The following is a 22,716-nucleotide window of genomic DNA, read 5'->3' as shown; positions in this document are numbered from 1 at the left end:
GGCTAAAGGAATTCTTGCCTTGAGTGTTGAATGCATCAGCATGTCATGTGTGAATTTGAAAAAATATTCACCAGTGCAGATGGTGGCTGATGGGAAAAGGTACTCTGGGAAAAAAACATTTTTTGTTCTCCATTTCCTTGTGCAGTGCTGCTAAGCTGACATGATTCTTGACTACATCTTTTGTCCATACCACTGGACAGGAGGAATTATAAAAGTTACGCTAGGATTTTAGTATCCATTTCTCTAATAGCATTCCCCATTCTTTCCAACTCATCAGCTTGGGATTATTATTTCTGTTTTATTAACATTAAACATGAGTAAGGTAAATTAGTAGTTTGATTAATTCAGAACAATCAGGATTCTGTAGTGTATTTTTCTAATACTTGTTCCCTTTGGCTCAGCTACCAAACAACAGCAAAGTCTCAAATCCATAATAAAGCAAATCTCTTAAGGATCCAAGACCAGATAGGAGGTGAAACTTGTTGCTAGGAAGCGATTTCAGGGCTACTAGCTCAGAAGAAGATGCTTAAGAAATGTAGCTTTTTTTCAGTATTTTTTAAAATGACATTTTGTAACTGGTGATTTATTTAGATTGAGGCTTCCATTTTAGAGCCTGAATTATCAGTAACATAGGAAGATAGAAGAGAAACCAGTACAAAAGATCAAGAGACAAAGTACAAGATTTTAATGAGGTAAGAAAAAAGGGATAATTTTCAGTTACGTTTTCTAATACAGGTAAGGCAGACACCATAAGGATGCTCAAGAATCACTGAAAATAGGCAAAAGGAGAAAGCACACTTCTAGGAATATACATCCTATGATTGTGACCAGTGGTTACAGAAAACCTTGCCAGGAGTACTCAATCAGTAAGGAGCCCATTTACTAATGTATTTAGGATAAACTGGTGTGTTGAAATTATAAGGATGATTTAAAGGTATTGCCTTACTGACAAATGAATGTAAAAATTTGGAACAATCCAACAATAATATAAACTGCCACTTACAGAGCATTTTCTATAAGTGAGGAGCCCATATATATCCAGGCATCATTATCCGTATTTTTAATATGAGGAACTAAGGCTAAGAAAAGTGAGGTAACTAGCTCAGGATGCCATTGTTGGAAACCAGTAGAACAGGACTGGGAGGGCTGTTCCTACATACCACTCTGCATTTCCCAAGTTACAAAATATAGATGTGCCAATTTCAGCTGCTTCCTGACTGGCCAAACCAAATGTGCAATTAGTTCATTTGACAGGTTGGCTTTTACAATGGAGAGGGGTCGGCCAGGCACGGTGGCTCACACCTGTAATCCCAGCACTTTGGGAGGCCGAGGCGAGTGATCGCTTGAGCCCAGGAGTTTGAGAACAGGCTAGGCAACATGGCGAAATCCCATCACTACTATATATATATATAAAATATATAAAAAATATATATTATATATATAATTTTTAAAAAATTTAAAAAATAAACAATGGAGAGGGGTCTGCTGCTTGGTGATAGTGTGATCATCAAAGAAATTGGCTCAGTTTTTGTTGTGTTCCTAAGTTGTATTTTGATCTCAATTTTATCTCCTAATAGGTTTTTGTACATAACAGAAAATTCACTTTGGCAAGGCTGAATAGAGTAGATATTAAAAGTAAGAGATTTAAGTTAGACTTGACTTAGAATCCCAGTACTGACTGTGTGAACTTGGACAAATTATGTAACGTATCTGAGCCTCACATGTCTCCTCTGTAAAAATAATGTAATAATAATTCCAATCTCATAGGGGTCCTAGAAAAACAAAATGAAATAATGCATGTAACATACTTACCATAGTCTCTTACATGTGGTAAGTCCTCAATATAAAGTAGCTGTTATCATTATGACTCCAATTTTTATTATTGTCAAATAATTTGGAAAGATTTCAATAATGCTTTATATTTGATAAGTGATTAAATTTTATAAAATACTTTCAAAATCACATTTTATTCCTACTGTGATGGCTATAATGTAGGTAGAACAAGTGTTACTACATTTTACCATTGTGTAAATTAAGGCTTAGAGAGAAAAATGTATCTTATGAGCTATAAACTAGTTTTCCTAGGTTCATAAATCCCCTGGATGATTTCATTATTGAGTTAGAAAGTTGTTATTATCAGAATTTGTAGGAAACATTGCTATTATATATAAAATTAATTATGTAAAATGCTTTTTACAGATCCTGAAAATGAGCCAAGAAAAAAATGAAATGTTTGAAAGTGAGTGGTCAAAAGAGAGAGAGAGAGAGAAGCAGTTGGCATCTGGTCTTGACACTGCAGAGAAGGCCTTGAAAGTTGAAAGTGAGGTATTACCATTCAGGAAGCTGTTTTCTTCTTGTTGTAGTTCTAATTTAGGGATTTCATGTTATCATTTTTAAATAAAGTATAACTGTATGTCTCAGCTTGGGCTGCCATAACCAAATACCACAGACTAGGTGGCTCAAAGAACAGAATTTTATTTTCTCACAGTTATGGAGAATGGGAAGTCCCAAGATCAAGGTGCCAGCCAAGTCAGTTCCTGGTGAGGGTTCTCTTCCTGGCTTGCAGATGGCCACCTTCTTGCTGTGTCCTCACATGACAGAGTGAGCAAGCTCTGGTGTCTCTTCCTCTTCCTATAAAGGCACTAACCCTATTGGATTAAGGCCCAACCCTTATATCCTCATTTGACATTTATCACCTCCTTATCAACCCTATCTATCTCCAAATACAGTCCATATTGGGAATTAGGGCTTCAACAATATGAATAGGGAGGGAGAGCACAATTCAGTCCATAGAACTATAGAATATGTGTTTCTATAATAATAATGGGGTAGCTCTGTTGTTTCTCCAAGCTGAGTTCTAGCACTAATCAAAGAGTCCTTTATTTAGCAGATGTTTGATTGTTGTAGTGTTCATAGAGTTATGAGCTTATCATTTGTTTTAACTTTTTGTCCTGCCATCTTCGAAAGATCTATCAGGAGACATAATCAGCCTATATTATGAAAAGAGACCTGGAAGTGAGTTCATGGAAGTCTAAATCAGTAATTTAGAGAATAGTGACACTCAATCAGTTTGTAGTTTGCAGTGCCCCTAATCTCATCCTAATGACCTACAGGAATTTTTAGTGAAATAAGATAGGAAATCAATTATCATTTACCCTCTTCCTATGGTTTCGGGAGGCCACCCTCTACCTTCTTGCCTTGGAAATTTTTTGTGAAAAATTTTGCCTTTTTGTCTAAGCCTTTCTATTCAGCATTTACCTCCCACTTTGACTTCAAGGCTTTGGGAAGATACCAAGTAGCTCCTCTCCTAAAGTAAATTTTATGTAACCTATTCCCTTCATTGAGCACCACAGACTGACTCTCAACCCAAAGTCTTCCACCAGTCAATCAGTGCACATCCTGTGTCATCAATGTAAAAATCTGATAAAAATCTGCATTTAGGCTGGGCGCGGTGGCTCACGCCTGTAATCCCAGCACTTTGGGAGGCCAAGGTGGGTGGATCACCTGAGGTCACGAGTTCGAGACCAGCCTGACCAACATGGAGAAACCCCATCTCTCCCAAAAATACAAAATTAGCCAGGCATGGTGGTGCATGCCTATAATCCCAGGTACTCGGGAGGCTGAGGCAGGAGGATCACTTGAACCCAGGAGGCAGAGATTGCAGTGAGCTGAGATCACACCATTGCACTCCAGCCTGGGCAACAAGAGCGAAACTCCGTCTCAAAAAAAAAAAAAAAAAAATCTGCATTTAGCCAAAGTGTTTTCTCTCGTGGATATATATTTTTAAAAATCAAGCTGGACACAATGGTTCACATCTGTAATCCCAGCACTTTGGTAAGCTGAGGCAAGAGAGGCACTCCAGCCTGGGCAACAACAGCGAAACTCCATCTCAAAAAAAAAAAAAAAAAAATCTGCATTTAGCCAAAGTGTTTTCTCTCGTGGATATATATTTTTAAAATCAAGCTGGGCACAATAGCTCACATCTGTAATCCCAGCACTTTGGGAAGCTGAGGCAAAAGGATCACTAGGAGCTCGAGACCAGCCTAGGCAACACAGTGGGACACTGTCTCCACAAAAAAAAAAAAAAAAAAAAAAAAAAATTTAAGTTAGCCAGGTGTGGTAGCATGTGTCTGTAATCCCAGCTACACAGGAGGCTGAGGTAGGAGGATCACTTGAGCCCAGGAGGTCAAGGCTGCAGTGAGCTGTGATCGCACCACTGCACTCCAGTGTGCGTGACAGAGGGAGACCCTGTCTCAAAAAAGAAAAAAAAAAGAGAAAGAGAAAAAACATCAGAGGATTAAAGAAAACCCTGGTTAATTAAGTCACTGAATATAATTAAATAAGCGTAATTTGTAGTTAGGAACACAGAGTTTAAGCTGTCCATCATGGCACCCTTATAGTACGAGGTACTTGGGAGACTGAGACAGGAGGATGATTTGAGCCCAGGAGTTGAGGACTATAGTGCACCATGATCACACCTGTAAATAGCTACTGCACTCTAGCCTGGGCAACATAGCGAGACTGCATCAAAATAAATAAATAAATATATATATATATATATTTTTTAAAAACCACAGAGTTTAAAGTCAGACAGATTTATGGATTTGGAATCTCAGCTTTATACTTCCTGGCTATGTGAATTTAGGCAGGTCACTTAAGATCTCTGAGCCTCACTTTCAACAATTCCCTTATAAAGTTGTCAGAACTTTAAAGGTAAACCACATAGCACTTTGTTCTATAAATGGTACTTCTAAAAAGATACATCTTAGAAACAGATAATATAACTATTGGTAGTCATTGCAAGCATTGCCAAAGAATTTACCTGTATATAAGCCTTGCTTAATGTAGGAAGGACTCTAGAAACTAAATCTTTCAACCTGTGAATGATAGAAACTAAGAATGCTCAGTTTATTTAACTGATTTAATTGATTTAGGTAAACTTTGTTTTAACTACTAAGAAAGGCATCGGTCTGCCAGAAGGATAGGTTGGAATATTTAAAACAAAAAATTTGTCAGGACCATTTCAAGATTCGTTCTTAAAAATATTATATCTTTTATGGGGAAAATAGTCTTATTTTATTCTACTAAATGTCTTCATTTCTTAATCAGGAATTGCAAAAATCAAAGTCAGAGCTTATATGCCTTTATAATGAAGTTCACAATCTTCCGGGGGAATCAGAAAGCAAAGACCATTTTTTAATAGCATGTGACCTGTTACAAAGAGAGAATTCTGAATTAGAAACAAAGGTGAGACTGAGTTAGGTATTTAAATGTTCAATATTTAACGTAGCTTTTATGAGGATAGGTTAAAAGGAAATTAATTTTAAGCAACAGATGATTTGGGAATTGGAGTTTCTTCTATTATTATAGCATAAATTGCCATATACTGCCATATACTGTGGATTATGAGTCAAGCTATATGTCAAGATAAATATTCAGACTTCAACCAGTACTTGGCAATTAGGATTAATCTGCAAATTTTTTTACTTTAAATCAGCTTCCCACCAACTTAATTTGTGGAGCACATATTATAATGTAAAATATTTATTTAAATGTCTTCAATTTAAAAATTTAGGATCAAAGCATCTTTCTATAATGTAAAAGATTTATTTAAATGTCTTCAATTTAAAAATTTAGGACCAAAGCGTCTTTCTCAGTTACACTGAAAATTGGGCTTAGAATTAGGAAAATGTTCAAATGTCCTGATTCAAGCTTGTTCCTTAAGTTTAAAAATGGCTTCCAGGGAGCCTAAGTTTAAAAATGTGCCCAGGAGTTAGAGGCTGTAGTGTGCTATGATTGTGCCTGTGAATAGCCACTGCATTTCAGCCTGGGCAGCAGAGCGAGAACCCATCTCTAAAAAAAAAAAAAAAGAAAAGGCTATCTGGCCAGGGCAATGAATTCCCATCTAGTCCAATACTAGACTGAAAGGGTGCCTGTATAATTTCTAGAGTCCCACCTATTAGGTTATCACTATCTCCTCCTGGCTGAAAATTCCTTTCCTCAATCACTCTTTTGACCTAGACTAAAGATTAAGGAGCAAAGTCTTGAATACAGCAGTTAAAATATATTAGGCTATATTTTAACACCATATGTAAGGTGAATAACTAAATCAAAGCCTAATTTAACCTATGTGTAGTTATCCCAGAAAATCAGGAGCAGGTTGCTGAGGGATTGGGACATAGATCAGATAGCATGTGACATGGGAGGGAAAGGTCCAGAACATAGGGTTTGCTGCCTGGGAGAGTAGCTATGTAGAGCATAATATACAACTAAGCCTTTTTTGTGGGACCTTGTCAGCAAGGTAAGTTATCATCACGTTGTGCAGTTAAAGGACCAGGCCTTTTAAAATATCATTGAAAAAGTTAACAACAGATGAGCTGAAATGAGAAGAATATAATATAAAATGAAGAGATCCAGATCTGCTCTTCTGGTAATCTGGGTCTCCTTTTTTCTTAAACTTTTTATGTTGAAATAATATCAGACTCACAGAAAAAATTATGAAAGTACAAAGACTTCCCATATACTTTCACTCTTCCAAATATTAACATGGTATCGTGTTTACCTTATCATTGTCTCTCTTTCCCTCTACACACACACACACATACACACACACACACAGATAGTTTTTTGTAAACTCTTTGAGAGTAAGTTGGAGACACAATCTCTTTTACCCTTAAATATTTCCATGTGGGTTTACTAAAAACAATAACATCTCCTATTACCACAGTACAAGTCTCAAAATCAGGAAATTGACATTGACACAATACTATTAACTAATCTATAGCTCATATTCAGATTTTATTCTGATTCCCCTCTATAGCAAGAGAATAACTTTTTTCCTAGTCTGCGATCCAGCCCAGGATCATACATTGCATTTAATTGTCATGTCTCTATAGCTCCTTCAATCTGCAAAAGTTCCTCAGTCTGTCTTTGTCTTTTATGACTTTGATATTTTCGAAGAGTACTGTCTCAGTCAGTTTGGGCTGCTATAACATAATACGATAGACTGGGTAGATTAAACAACAAATATTTATTTCTCTCAGTTCTAGAGGCTGGGAAATCAAAGATCAAGATGTTGGCATATCTGGCATATTCAGTGTCTGGTGAGGGCATTCTTCCTGATTTGCAGACAGCTGTCTTCTCATTGTATCTTCACATGGCCAACAGCAAAGAGAGAGAGTGCAAGCTCTTTCCTGTCTCTTCTCATAAGGGCACTACTACAATCATGAGGGCTGCACCCTTGTGAATTAATTACTTGCCAATGTGTCCTCCTAATGCCATCCCATTGAGGGTAAGGCTTTCAACATATGAACTTTGAGTCAACACAAACATGCAGTGCATAACAAGACCATTGATTTTGAAGAAAGTCTCTTAATTTGGGTTTGCCTGGTGTTTTCTCACAATGTAATTCAGATTACCCACACTACAGAGATAATGTTGTATCCTTCTCTGTGTATTTTATCAGGAGAGACATGACATTTTTTGTTCTATTGCCCATGACATTAATTAACTTGGATCGTTTGGTTAAGGTACTGTCTGCTAGATTTCTCCACTACAGAGTTATTACTTTCGCCTTTGCAATTCATAAATATCTTGTGGGGAGATACTTTGAGACTATGTGTTATGTTTCCCATCAAACTTTTACTCATTAAAAGTTTCTGTTTTGAATCTTTGATTTTTAAATTATATTCTAGTTTTTCTTCAGAATATAGAGTGCTTTAGACTTAAAGATAGTCTTGCTAAAGAAGTTGTATGTATTTGCTGAAGCCCACATTTTACAGGCTGTCGTTTTGTTTGGGTTACAACATCTAGACTCATACAGAATTTTAGAGCTGAAAGGAGTATGATCATGTAGGCCAACTCCTTCAGTTTACACATAAGAACAACAAGCCCAGGGATATTAGACTGCTGCCAAGTTACATGGTGATTCTCAGCCTATGCTCTTTTCTACCCTAGCCTAAGGCCTCAATCAGAAAGTGGAACCATAAGCTTAATTCTTATGCTACTTAAACATGGCTGATTATTAAACTGAGCTGTATCACTAAGATATAATTTTGGTAGGAAGAAGTCTGTGGAACAGAGTTGGTCCTGTTCCACAATATCCATGTCATGGAGGTCTGATGGCTTTAACTTTCTTTGTTATAAAGAATAAAGCTTCTACTCACTTAAGATATACACTACTTTGTCATGTGAGAATTCAGAATACCTAGAAAATGCTTTGTGTTAGTGTCACCATCCTTTGCAGAAACCCTCAGCAGCTTTCAGTTTGCTATAACATCAAATCTAAACTCCACTGTTTTAGCCTTTTTTTTTTTTTTTTTTCCGAGATGCGGTCTCTCTATCACCCAGGTTGGAGTGCAGTGGCAAGATCATAGCTCACCTCCCCCTCCTGGCCTCAAGTGATTGTCCTGCCTCAGCCTCCCAAGGAGCTGAGACCACAGGCACATGGCACCACACCTGGCTAATTTTAAATTTTTCTTTAATAAAGACAGGGTCTCCCTATTTTGCCAGGCTGCCTTTCTTTACTTCTTAAGTGACTAACATTTATTATCTGTAATGTTTACATTTTTACAATGACCACAAAGATTAGTGATTAAGTAGCATTTTGGAATATTTTTTCCTGCTTACAAAAATAATGCAAGCTCATTAAGAAAACTGTCTTTTACGTTCCTTTATAATCTGACCTCTCCCTTCAATCTTGCCTTATTCCTTCCGAGTAGCTGGGACTACAGGCACCTGCCACCACGCCCAGCTAATTTTTTGTATTTTTAGTAGAGATGGGATTTCACTGTGTTGGCCAGGCTGGTCTTGAACTCCTGACCTCATGATCTGCCCACCTCAGCCTCTCAAAGTGCTGGGATTACAGGTGTGAGCCACCATGACCGGCCTTCTTCTTTTTTTTTTTTTCCCCTCCTTCCCTCCCTCCTTTCCTTCCTACCTTGCTTTCTTTTCTTTCTTTCTCACTCAGTTGTCCAGGCTGGAGTGCTGTAGCACGATCTTGGCTCATTGCAATCTCCACCTCACAGGTTCAAGTGATTTTCATGCCTCAGCCATCCGAGTAACTGGGGTTGCAGCATGTACCACCACACCTGGCTAATTTTTCTATTTTTAGTAGAGATGGGGATTCACCATGTTGGCCAGGCTGGTCTCAAACTCCGGCAATCTTGCCTTATTTCTGCAGCTCCTTACTTTGTAGCCTCTATTCCAATGAAATCATCCTCCTTACTTTCCCCCAAATTACTCTGTACTCAGTTCTACATCACTGCCTTTGACCATATTGCTCCCCATGCTTAAAATGTGCTGTTTGTAGTCTCTTCTCTTATCTATATCTTCCCAACTTGAAAGGACTAGTTTAAGACCAACCTTCTCCCCTAGAAAGGTTATAGTCCATATGAGATTATATAGATTTTATGAGATTATAATCCATTTTACACACTGTAGTTTCTCTTCAGAGAATTGAAAAGGCATAGGAAACCAAAGGGATCTCTTAAAGTAAACTTAAATTGATCTTTATAATTAAGTCCATTGTGTTCTTAGAATCAAACATGTAGAAGCTTTGCATTTTCAGACAGGCTCAGGATATGAATCAGGCAGGCTATTGTCTACCTTAGCACAATACTTTGATGGGGATCCATTTTCCTTTCTTATTTTTTATTCAATTCTATTTGTTTGTTTATTTGGGTACAGACACAGGGTCTTGCTATGTTGCTTAGGCTGGACTCAAACTCCTGGCCTCAAGCAGTCCTCCCACCTCAGCCTCCCAAAGTGCTAGGATTACAGGCATGAGCCACTGTGCCTAGCCCATCTTCCTTTCTTAGAATCATTCCCCACCCATCCTTTCTACTGCCTGAAGGAAATGTGTTTTCATTTTATATGAAGATATAGAGTAACCTTTCAGGAAAGGAAATCTTTAGAATCTGTTTGTCAAAACAAAACAAAAAGACTGAGCAAATGGTTTGCCAAATCACAAAAGGCAGTGACTCTCAAAGCATCTACTTACAGAATTACATGGGAGGCTTATTTAAAGTACAGATTTCCATTTCCGCCCCAGACCACTGATAGTGAATCTCACTCAGGATAGGGGCTACAATATAAGATTGCATTTTCTTTAACAAATATTTTATTTTTTATTTTTATTTTTGAGACAGGGTCTCACTCTGTCATCTAGGCTGGAGTGCGGTGGCCTGATCTCGGCTCATTGCAATCTCCACCTCCCAGGCTCAAGCCATTTTTCCATCTCAGCCTCCTGAGTAGCTGGGCCTACAGGTGCACACCACCATGCCCAGCTAATTTTTCGTAGAGACAGGATCTTTCCATGTTGCCCAGGCTGGTCTTGAACTCCTGGACTCAAGCAATCCACCTGCCTTGGCCTCCCAAAGTGCTGGGATTACAGATGTGAGCCATTGCACCCGGCCAAGACTGCACTTTTAATAAATTCTTCAGCTGATGCTTTTATATCATAGTGGTTTGAGAACCACTATGGAAGAAAGTTCTTCTCTGTAAGATATATCTAATATTCTTATAGATATAGAAGATATCTCTGTAAGATATATCTAATATTCTTTCTAATGTTTTCTGGCCGCAATATATTATTGCTTTTTATTATATATTATTGCTCTTATGAATCAATGAAGTACATTCAAAACTTGAAAACAAAAATGTGTGGTGATAGTGTAAAACTCTGTAGATCACATATTTGTGCTTGTTAAAAGGTATAACCAAATGCTAAACAGCACTCTGAGAACCCAACCCCAGAGACCAAAAATACCTTTTAAAAAAAAAAAAAAGGAATTTACATACCCTTATGCCTGTGGTAAAAAAAAAAAAAAAATCGATTAAGTTATATAACAACTGCAAAGTATTAAATTAAGTTGGAATCAGACTTCAATTAGGATGTCATTTTATATTATATAAGCCAATAGTTAAGCATTTAATGAAATCAGTATACTTTTTTCACAGCTATAAATAAAAGTATGCAAAATAGAATATTTGTCTTTTCACTTAATTTTGCAGGTCTTGAAGCTTTCACAAGAATTTGCACAATTAAATCATTTTACTCTAGGGGGAAAAACTGCACCTTCTAATTTAATTACAAGTGAAAATACCTGTAAAGATCCTGAATCTAATGAACCAATTTTGGAAACACAAATTCAAAGCCCAAAGGAAGAGAGAGAGGAACTCTGGTAAATTGGGAAAATCCTATATCACATTAATTATTCGGAGAGGGTATATTTTATTTGGCTTGATCATTATAAGAATTTGACATTCGGCTGGGCGCAGTGGCTTAAGTCTGTAATCCCAGCACTTCGGGAGACTGAGGCGGGCAGATCGCTTGAGCTCAGGAGTTTGAGACCAGCCTGGGCAACATGGCAAACCCCATCTCTACAAAAAACAAAAATTAGCCTGGTGTGATGGTGTGTGTCTGTAGTCCCACCTACTTGGGAGGCTGAGGTGGGAAGATTGCTTGAGCATGGGAGGTGGAGGTTGTAGTGTGCCATGATTTTGTCACTGCACTGCAGCCTGGGCAACAGAGCTAGACCCGGTTTCAAAATAATAATAATAATAATAATAATAATTTGATATTCATTTCCAAATTATGTGAGTGGAAAAATTAGTTATAAGCATTCTCCAAAAAGTTCATCTTTTGATTTATTACATTTTAAAACTTTTTTCCTGCTTTTAAACAACGAATATATGCAGCCTGTTACATATGCGCAGTTGCTCACGCCTGTAATCCCAGCACTTTGGGAGGCCAAGGCGGGCGGATCACCTGAGGTCGAGAGTTCAAGATCAGCATGACCAACATGGAGAAACCCCATCTCTACTAAAAATACAAAATTAGCTGGGCGTGGTGGTGCATGACTGTAATCTCAGCTACTCGGGAGGCTGAGGCAGGAGGATCACTTGAACCCAGAAGGTGGAGGTTGTGATGAGCTAAGATCACGCCATTGCACTCCAGCCTGGGCAACAAGAGTGAAACTCTGTCTCAAAAAAAATATATATATATGTATATATATATATATATATATAGTATTCTAATAAAAGGACATATATATATCCTTTTATTAGAAGACTTAGAAAGCATGCAAAAGTATAAGGAGATTATAACAACCCTTAATTCTCACCAGGGAAAGGTGTTAAGATGTTAAAATACTAATTTTTCTTTCTTTTTTCTGTATACATACACATATGTATATTTTTACATAATTATGACTATACTCTGCAGAGTTTGTTTTTTGCTGTCTCTATTTAACATTGCATTTGATAATTTTTTGACCACTTTTCTCTTATTTATCTGTCTTTCTATCTATCTGTCTGTCTGTCTATCTATCTATCTTGTTAATTTTGCCCTCTAAAAGTACTTCTACTTTTTTAACCAAAAGTACCTTTCACAGAAACGTGAGGCTTTGGCAAGTGCACTACTCTTCTTGGGCACATAAGTTAATAGTTGCAATCAAATTTTGTCTGGGAGGAAGTCTAGAACTAAATAATCAAAAGGAAACGATGATGTCAATTTTGACATATACCATACTAAAGGACACATTCATCAATGAAGTGAGAAAATATAGTCTAGATGTAGACAAATTTATATCTTTGTAAATGTTCTAAAGATAGAAGGAGATTATTTTGCCAGTTTGGGGTTCCTGAATATTATGCCCTCTTAAAAGTTGCTTTTAACTTTAGAGTAAGCTTTGAGTCCAAGATTCACAATCATGAAACCTAGTTGCAGATGTGGGAGAGCATCTTGGAGAGATGATGGGGAAGGGGTATGATAATGATCACAAAAACAGAGAGCCAAGAAGCTACATCACAGCATTTAGGTTTGCTGTAGGGAAAAAGAAAGTCTAGTTCTTAAGCACTGGAACAGTGTCTTACAGGATTTTTGAGGAAGATTGTTCTAGTATCTCTTTATTAGATAAAATGGAGATGTAAGATAGACCAATTAATCTATATATGAGTGATAGATGAAGAGATGGTTGACTACATTGAGTGAGTGGCAATGAAGATGAAATGGTCAATCTGAAAGTTCTTCAAAAAGGAGCTGACATAAATAATCAAATCTGACAAAAGTCCACCCAGGTGATTTTGGGTAGTTGGCAGGGATACTTGCCGTGGGGAGCAAGGATGTGGCTTTAATTCATCTAGGGGTGGGAAACCTTGCCATAAGAAAGATAATGGCCTTTCCTCTTAAGAGCTCTTTGATGCCACCTGTTTCCAGGACTTGCTCCCATCTGCTTCCCATAACTGGGACTCTGAAAAGTCTAGGTATCTGCCATCTGCCTCCTTCTCCTTTTTTTCTCATAATGTTTTCCTACTTGTTTATCTCCTATTCCCCTCTTCACAGCCTCCCCTCATCATGGGTCCATAACACAACCACATTCAGCAAGACATTGTGTATCTACCATGTGTCAGGCACTGTAGGGAGGAACTGAAGATACAAAATAAGACACAGTTTCTTATCCTTATGGTCCACATAGTCTGATGGAGAAAAATGGTTAAACAAGGCAGTACTGAGTACTATGGGAACACAAAGCATGGGCCCTGGCCCAGGCTAATGAATCAAAAAATATTCTTAAAGGAAGTCTGAGTAATCAGAGGCCAAGCAAAAAGATGGGAGAATAATTTTCAGGGGAGATATGGCATGTGCAAGAGAAAGCATGATTTGTTGAGGCCCTAAAAGTGACCTCTATGCTGCTATAGCATGGAGTGTGAAGAGAGGAAATGGGGAACGGGATGATGAGAATGAAGAGGCAGGCAGAGGCCTGATCATGAAGGGACACGGAGACCTGTATTAGGGAGTTTGGACAGTGGGAAACTACTACAGTGTTTGGTAGCGTGGAGGATACTAGAACAGGCTAGAGAACCTGAATTTATTTGGCTCATCTGTCTTTGAGAATAGATGATATTCTTTAGTAATATTCAGTAGTTTAGTATAGGCAAGAGAAGACAGTTGCATTTATCCAGGATTGGGGTTTTGCCATGTGAGTGCAGTGGAAGGACAATGGGGTAAGAGAGTTGACCATTTTATTTAGACAGTGATTGAAATAATGAACTCTAAACTCTATATTGGATTTGGAAGCAAGTAAAAAAAGGGCTTTTTATCAGTAAAATGGCTAGAAAAATAGATAAGGAATTGCAGATACTATGATTGCCCTGGGACCAAGTTATATAAAAAGGAAAAGCTGGAATCCAATATTTAATTTTAATATTTCAGAAGTGAAATAGTTGCTGCTGCTGACAACTCATGACATGGTCATGCAAGTAGTTGGCAAAATAGGAGAGATGAGAAATGAGAAGGTAATTGGAGAGAAGGAGATGGAAGAAGCGATGCCAAGGCATTCATGGGTGGTCTCTATGGGACTTGCAATCTTCCAGTATGATGGCAGGACTTGGGGTGAAGAAGGTGACAGAAAGCCATGAGCCAGAGTCTTCAATTGAAGTGAAGTAGCAAGTGGTACAGCATACCTAGCATGGTCTCATGCACACAGAAGCTGCTTATAAGCCAAGTTGATTGATTGATTCTTACAGTACATCTCTTCTACTAGATTTTAAGCTCTTTTAAGGTATTAAGGTAATGGGCCATGTCTTGTTTTTCTGTTTATAGTGCTGTTGTCATAGAGTAACGGACTCTTAGAATTGGAAGGACCTTCAGGAGATCTTCCAACTTAGTAGTTTTCAAACTTCTACTTCCCAAAACTTTAGGAATTCTGCAGAGGGGCCTCAGAAATTACCTTGTAAGATGAGGAAAGACTAATGAGCGGGACCATTGAGCCCTCCATTCCCATTTCACCCAGAGAAACTCCACTTTTATGTTTCATATATTGGGTTTTGTGTAAGATTTTTAATTCAATAAAGGGTCCACAGCTAAAATAAGTTTGAAAACCACTGATATTTAGCTAAGTCTTCTTTTTTCACAAATGAGGTCTCTGAGACCAAGAAAACTGAAATGACTGTTTCATTCACAATCACATACACAGCAAGTTACCAGCAGGACTGGGATGAGGACCCAAGTCTCCTAACTCTGAGTCATGAGAAGTACTACTTTATCTGCTTTAGAGAAGATGTAGTCACAAATATCGCAAGGGCAAGAAGGTCTTGGGACACTTGGGTTCTAGGTCACTTTCTCAGAAAATGAGCTTTATGGTGCTGAAAAATTGCTTAGGGCACAGTCTCTCTATATGTATAACATGAGAGGTAGGGTGGGAGGAACTCTTCTAAGCCCAGCCTCTCTTGTTCTTGACTATGTCTCCAGTGTCTAGAACAATGCCAGACACATAGTAGGTACTCACAAAATATTTGAATAAATGAAATTTTCCCCCTACTCCTACTGTGTACAATGGGTATACAGTTGCACTATCTTGCAACTGAATCTGAAGTTGGAATTCCAATAGCAGCCCCAAGCTTATAGAGCCCAGCTGATCTCAGCCTGTCCTTGTTTTATTAGGAAGCTTGGGCCAGAACAGCTGGTGGCTTCCTTGACCTTAATGAGCTTTGTTCTTTCCAACACACTCTCATTCACTATTTCATTGCATTATTTCTACCTTTATCAAGGGTTGTTTGATAAGTGTTCAAGTCCATTTTAATTTCAAGTTCAACTTGATGCTGACTTTCTGTCTCCTTCACAGACTACCAATGTATTTTTTGTCCTCTTCCAAACTATTTCTTCCCCAGTCCAATCTGTTCAGTGAATAGCCCCTCCATTTGCACAGTTGATCAAACCAAAACCTAGGAGTCACCTTTGATTCTTCCGCACATCTGTTCCACCAACACATCCTGTCACTTCTACCATGAAAACATAAAATATTGAATCTCTTCACTTCTATCTGTATTTCCACTGTTGCTACCCTACTCCATAGCACTGATATCACTCATCAGGACTGTTATGTATCTTCCTAATTGTCCTCCCTGCTTCCATACCGTCCTCCCAATCCATTCTCCATGGAGTAGCCAAATGGTCTTTTTTAAATGCAAATCGAATAATATTGTTCTGTCTCTTAAAACCCTCTCCATGGCTTCCTATTGCACTTAAAATCTAAACCCTTACCATGACCCATAAGGCCCTCCATGACTTGGCCTCTACCTACCTCCTCCTCATCTTGCTGCCTTTTAGATCCTCCAACTTTTAAAGCACTTTCCTGCTTCAGGACCTTTGCACTAAAAGGTTCCCCTGTTCAGAATAGTCCTCCCCCAGCTTTTCATGTGGCTAACTCCTTCTCAGAGTGGTAATTCCTAACTGCCATGTCTAGGAAAATCGTAACTCCTACTTTCCAAATACTTTACCGTGTCACCTTGTTTGTGACTTATCATAGTCTGTAATTATCTTATTCGTTTGTGTGTTTGTTTTTTGACCTCCTCTAGATGTAGGCTATGTGAGGGCACAGACCTGGCTATGTTGATCACTTCTTTGAATCCTTAGTATGTGGAGTAGTGCTTGTCATATAATTGATATTCAACATATATTTGACAAATAAATGACTGAATCTTTTTCTTCCTCTGTGGGAACAAAATTTCATTGTTAGCCACCCCTATTCTGTTCTACTAGGCTTTAATTCACTTTAATGATTTTTTTATTTTTTATTCATTTTTTATTATACTTTAAGTTCTAGGGTACATGTGCACAACGTGCTGGTTTGTTACATATGTATACATGTGCCATGTTGGTGTACTGCCTTGCGGGTTTTCAAAATGCCTTTACATTTTACTTCAAAAGATCCCAAAAAGCTTATGAGAAAGGAAAGACCACCTTGCAAATGAAGAGATTGAGACTCTGAGTGATTGTGCCTTGTAGAAGGTTACATAAATAGTAGGTGGGAGATACAGGACTAGCACTCATGGTTTCTACTGTACTGTGCTCTTTCTTGAATCTGTATATGTCTGAGACTGCTATGCATGTACGCTACTAGAAAATGAATAGGATAGGGTTGCTGCCTAGATACCTCCCACCAGCTGAAGACTGGTGACAATTGCAAAAGTATTGCATGATATAAAAAAGCAGAAGCTGGGGGAAGGGAGGTGTTTCAATAAGAACTAGGTAATAAATCCTTTCAGTTAAAAATTAAGAACTACAACAGGAGGAAGCAAAAATTTGAGAGTCATGGTGGGTTTTCCAGTTCTTAAGATGCAGATGTGCTGGCTATAGGACATGTTCTCAACTCCATATAATTTTTGGCTGATAGTCTGCTTTTTGCCCACATAACTTTAATGCAATACATAATATTATTATTATGTGAACATAATAATAAAGTAATACATACTATTAGGTATTACTTTTAAAAATCTGTTCAGCCTTCCTTTGGTTTCTAAGTATACACATTTTCTCTTATACCTTTTGAAAGGATAAATTCTGGTGTGTGTGTGTGCGTGTGTGTGTGTGTGTGTGTGTATGTGACTGGATCTTGCTGTGTCATCCAGGCTGGAGTGCAGTGGTGCTATCACAGCTCACTACAACATCGACCTTCTGGGCTCAAGTGATCCTCCCACCTCAGCCTCCTGAGTAGTTGGGACCACAGGCACATAGTTACATGCCACCACATCCAGCTAATTTTTAAAATTTTTTTGTAGAGACGGAGGTTTCCCTATGTTGCCCAGGCTGGTCTCGAACTCCTGGGCTCAAGTGATCCTCCCACCTTGGCCTCCCAAAGTGCTGGGATTACAAGCATGAGCCACTGTACCTAGCCAAATTCTGTTCTTTTTGGGGAGCATTTATTTTCATGGATTCCTGTCCTGATGTATCAATATCACTTAAATATTAAATCCCTGTATTCCCAGGTATTGCTAGTTCTCCTTAATTTACTAATTAACTGATTCATGTGAATGCAATTTATTTATCCAGCCCATGAATAAAAATGTAAAATGGCATTAGCCCAGAATTGCATCCTGGAGAGCACTGCTCATTCCTTCCAAGTCAGGGAAAACTCCTTGACTGCCATGCTCTGAATGTGGCTGTACAGGCACATCTCATGGACCCATCAAAGAGGAGGGACACTTAAACCTTGTCTTTAAACTATGGAAACAACAAAGGCCACTTCTGTTCTTGTATGGCCATTGTGTATTTACAGAAGGAAATTAAATTGGTCTGGTTAAGTGTGGTCTTTATAAAGTCATTCATCCTTCTTAATGTGACAAATGAAGCACCTTCATATATATTAAAGCACCAGTTCATGGATTTTCCATTTTTTAAATGGAAAAATATACTTTAAATGGAAAAATTAAAAAAAAATTATTTTGAGGTAATTGCAGGAGGAGGGGTTCCTTATTACAGCTGGTGAGGGTGGGAGTTCCTGTTCTCCAGTAGCCTCCACTTACAGCACCTGGCTGAGAAGGGGAGGAGTGCCTTGTGACTTCTCTCCCTGGGGCCACCACTGATACCACAAGGCAGGTGGGTGGGGGTGGCTTATTGTACTAGGTAGTGGCCTCCTCTGACACCACCCCAGTGGAAAGGGAGAAGTGTGCCTCCTCCCTTCCAGGTGGGTTGGAATTCTAAACTCACCACCTGGTCTCTCCTCACACTGCAGGGTAGGGGAGCTCTTTACTATCCGGCAGGGATAAAAGTCCCTTATCCCTACTTGGCCTTCTCTGACACCACCCTAGTCAGGATTGGAATCCCTTATTACAGCCTGGTGAGGGTGGAAATCTAGGCTCCCAATTCGGGCTTTGCTGGCATAAGTGGAGGTGAAGCCACAGTTTTTTCTGTGACGTTCAGCTGGAGTAGGTAGGTGTTGTCCAAAATTGTGTTTCTTCCTTGGCCTTTTCTGGTGCTTTGGCTAAAGATGGCAGACTTTTGTTGGGACTTTTTTGTTTTTTTTTGTTGTTGTTTTTGTTTGTGCTTATTGACATTGTCTGGGTTGCTGTCTTCTTCAGCTCCAACTCAGGAATCTGTGAGGCAAAAAGAACACCCAGGAAACTCACAGCCATGTCATTCCTTGGGTCTTGAGTTCTCTAGCTGGTCTGCCTTCTTCTCTCCACCTTTCAAAGTCTTTTAATGTTTGTTTTATATATAATGTTCAGGGTTTTTAGTTGTACTTAATGGTAAAAATAGGGGGAAAGTGTGTCTACTCCATCCTCTTCGAAGAAAAAGTCCATTTTCTCCATTTTAAAAAAATATGAAACTACTGGATGCAGTGGCTTACACCTGTAATCCCAGCAACTCAGGAGGCTGAGGCAGGAGGATTGTTTGAGCCCAGGAGTTCAAGGCTGCAGTGAACTATGATCGCCCCACTGCACTCTAGCCTGGGTGACAAGGTGAGATTCCATACACACACGCACACACACACACACACACACACACACACACACACACACGGTATATATTTGCATTTTCCCAGTCTTAATGTGTGTCTAGCTTCCACTGGATATAAGAAAAGGAAAGGGGTTTATAAATGATGGAAAATTTCATCGTTGTTTTATAAAAATTTTTAAAGGCATTTTACCCTTTATCTCATACTGTTTTGCATCATTTGAATATATTATCTTTTAAAAACTGCTAAATTCAAAATAAAATATTTATTTTCTTTATAGTATTAGAGGAATTTTAAAAGGAATAAAACACTCCCTAGACACAATTTTTCTCCCTGTTCCTTTCCAGCTTTTTCTAGACATTTTCCCATAGTATATATATGTATGTATGTGTGTACACACGTTAATACATATATGTTTGTTTTTGTGCCACAATTTTACTTTGATAAGTAGTTTTCATGTTTATGAATAGTCTTGAGGTCACTTTTAAGTTGAAGCATCTTTAATTCTGTTAGCCATTTCCATATCTCTATTTAGTATGGGCATAATTGTACAGTCATCTTTTTTCTTCTTATGAATTATTTTAATGCAGTAAATTCATTCATATGCAATTATTCAAAGAGTATGGACATTTTATGGCTTTTTTTTTTTTTTTGTGGAGACAGAGTTTCCCTCTGTCGTCCAGGCTGGAGTGCAATAGTGCAATTTCTGCTCACTGCAGCTTCTGCCTCCTGAGTCCAAGAGATTCTCCTGCCTCAGCCTCCCAAGTAGCTGGGACTATTGGTATGTACCACCACACCTGGCTAATTTTTGTATTTTTAGTAGAGACAGGGTTTCACCATGTTTACTAGGCTGGTCTCGAACTCCTGACCTCAGGTGATCCGCCCACCTCACCTCCCAAAGTGCTGGGATTACAGACGTGAGCCACCACACCCGACCATGGCTCTTGATCTGTACTGCCAAATTGCTTTCTTGAAGAATATGATTACCAACTATAATCTGTGAAGCATGCTGTGCTAGGTTTCAAGGTATGCAAAACAAAATTTAAGATTGAGGGAATAAAAATAAAACAAGCATATTTGTGTTCATTCTCCTTGTCATCCACACTCTCTAACTATTGAAGGTGCATTCCCTCCTCTTGGTTTCTGTGGCTTTCACCTCCTCTGCTTGTTCCTTAGAAGTTTTTAGGCTTCTGTCTAGGATGATCTGCCTCCTCTTACTTTCCCCATTCTCCCTGGTTCGTCTTATCCAATCCCAGTGTTTCTGCTCACATTCTTCTGTGTCTGTATCCTCACCACAGACATCTCTGTAGTCAGTCTATAGCCACATTCCCCCATGTTGGTCTACCATCCACTTGCCGATTTCCCAAGTCAGAAATCCAGGTCATGATGATTCCTTTTTCTCCCTTACCTGCCACATCCAATAAATGACAAACCTCGTCAATACTGTCTTTTAAATATCTCCAGAATCCATCATAGTTCTATTTATTGTTATTTATTACATGGATTATTACAACAGTCTCTCAAATGGTTTCCCTGCCACACGGCATCCAAATAATATTTCTAAAGCACCTTCTCTCTTTTGCTTTGGGGTTTTACATATTTATTAAATCATTTTGGCACACCTTTGCTTGTTCATGTTCTCATCTATACCAACACCCACCCTCCCCAACGTCCATACACACATGCAAGTACATACACACTCCTTCCTCCCTTTACATTTGTTTAGCTTGTGCCTACTCATCCATCAGGCCTTGTATTACTTACTACTCATTTCTCACTAAATTGTAAGCTCATTTCTTATCCTCATTCATCACTAAATTGTAAGCTCCTTGGGGCAGAGATCATGTCCTGTTGAAGCCCTAGTACCTGCCAAAGTGGCTAGTGCTTATTAAAATCATTATAACCTGTGTCTGCTCAATGCCACACTAAAAGTTGAAAAAGTATAAAACTCATTTAAACTGGCAGTTTGGCTATAAATGAAAACCTGTGATGGGTCATCTCCCTGAATGTAAGTAAAAAATGTGACTCATCTGTGGGTTTTCTTTTATTTTTTATTTTGAGACACAGTCTCACTCTGTCGCCCAGGCTGGAGTGCAGTGGCACAATCTTGACTCACTGCAACCTCCACCTCCTGGGCTTAAGTGATTCTCATGTCTCAGCCTCCTGAGTAGCTGGGACTACAGGCATATACCACCACACCTGGCTAATTTTTGTACTTTTAGTAGAGACGGGGTTGCACCATGTTGGCCAGGCTGGTCTCCAGCTCCTGACCTCAGGTGATCCGCCCATCTCGGCCTTCCAAAGTGCTGGGATTACAGGCGTGAACCACCATGCCTGGCCGACTTATGTTTTTAAAGTTTATTTTTAAGAATAAGATGACTGCTGTGCTATAGAATTCAGGTTGAAAATCTTCTTTGCGACACTGTCTTGACTTGTAGCTTTTTTTTTCCCGATTCTACTACTATAATAAGCATTTTGATAGATTTTATTTTTATATTTGCACCAAGTCCCAAATTAGGAGAAAGAAAGCAGAAGGAAATTCCAGAAGAGTCAGTAAAGGAGGGCAGTTTTCCAAGAGAGGGGCAGAAGGAGGAGGGCTCACAACAGAATCGAGATATGAAAGATGAAGAAAAGGAACAGCAGTTAACCATGAAGCCTGAGGAAGTTGTGAGGCTTAGAGAAGAGCTGAGCCGTATAAATCAGAGCCTCCTTCAGTCTCAGAGCTCTGGGGATAGTTCAGATGACAGTGGTGCCCAGGTAGGTGCTATAAACACATGCCCTGACTGGGTTCATTTCCTCTGATTGGCTGTTGATATAAGCATCATTTTAAATACCATCATTCATACATATGTATTTTTTTATTTTTCTAGGTACATAGTAGATGCGTGTATTTATGGGGTACATGAGATGTTTTAATGCAGGTATACAATGCATAAAAATCACATATGGAGAATGGGGCATCCATCCCCTTAAGCATTTATCCTTTGTATTACAAACAATCCAGGTACACTCTTTGAGTTATCATATACATTTGTGAGCAATATTATAACCTTGGCCTGAATAGTAACAAAATAGCAAGTAAAATCTGAACTAAGTCCATCAGTTGGTGCACTTTATTATAAAATGTTCGTAAACTCCATCTAAGCTCAGCAGGAAAATTACTGATTGACGGTTGACATCTGCCCTAGCCAGATGAGATTTGGGGATGGTAGGATGCACCACATTTTCCATTTCTGGTATGTAGCTTACTAGACAGAGTACTTCATTTTAGTGAGGAAAAGACGACAGACATTTTATTATTTTAATTATGGCTTTTGCTATTTTACTAGAGATCTGCCTGTAGGAGAAATAAAAGTAGTGACTGTAGCCACATTTTGGTTCTTATACCTCATTTTACAGGTTCTCTCTTACACAGATTAAAATTTCCCTACATACACCTTTCCAGAAATTATTTTGAGATCCACAGAAGGGAGGCCTT

General features: G+C 38.6%; 1 protein-coding gene across 15 annotated transcripts in view; it reads left to right on the top strand.

Annotated features, from left to right (window-relative positions):
- CCDC30 (coiled-coil domain containing 30) overlaps window positions 1–22,716 on the top strand; it is a 194,491-nt gene that overhangs the window by 69,214 nt on the left and 102,561 nt on the right. For 3 of the 15 annotated variants that reach the window (XM_054537003.2, XM_024252451.3, XM_054537000.2), the window contains exons 2-6: window positions 592–692; window positions 2,200–2,325; window positions 5,110–5,247; window positions 11,014–11,183; window positions 21,746–21,995. The exons of 3 other annotated variants lie outside the window; for them this stretch is intronic. In XM_054537003.2, coding sequence (XP_054392978.1) covers window positions 2,209–2,325; window positions 5,110–5,247; window positions 11,014–11,183; window positions 21,746–21,995 — 675 coding nt within the window. In that variant the 5' untranslated portion in view covers window positions 592–692; window positions 2,200–2,208. Of the gene's footprint in view, window positions 1–591; window positions 693–2,199; window positions 2,326–5,109; window positions 5,248–11,013; window positions 11,184–21,745; window positions 21,996–22,716 lie in introns of those variants that run through there. 9 more of the 15 variants (XM_054536958.2, XM_063712966.1, XM_009251569.4 and 6 more) reach the window with 5 other exon arrangements.

This window comes from Pongo abelii, chromosome 1 (assembly GCF_028885655.2).
Source record: "Pongo abelii isolate AG06213 chromosome 1, NHGRI_mPonAbe1-v2.0_pri, whole genome shotgun sequence".
Classification (NCBI taxonomy): domain Eukaryota; kingdom Metazoa; phylum Chordata; class Mammalia; order Primates; family Hominidae; genus Pongo; species Pongo abelii.
Note: the sequence above shows the minus strand (reverse complement) of the source record. Positions and strands in the feature narration are given on the sequence as shown.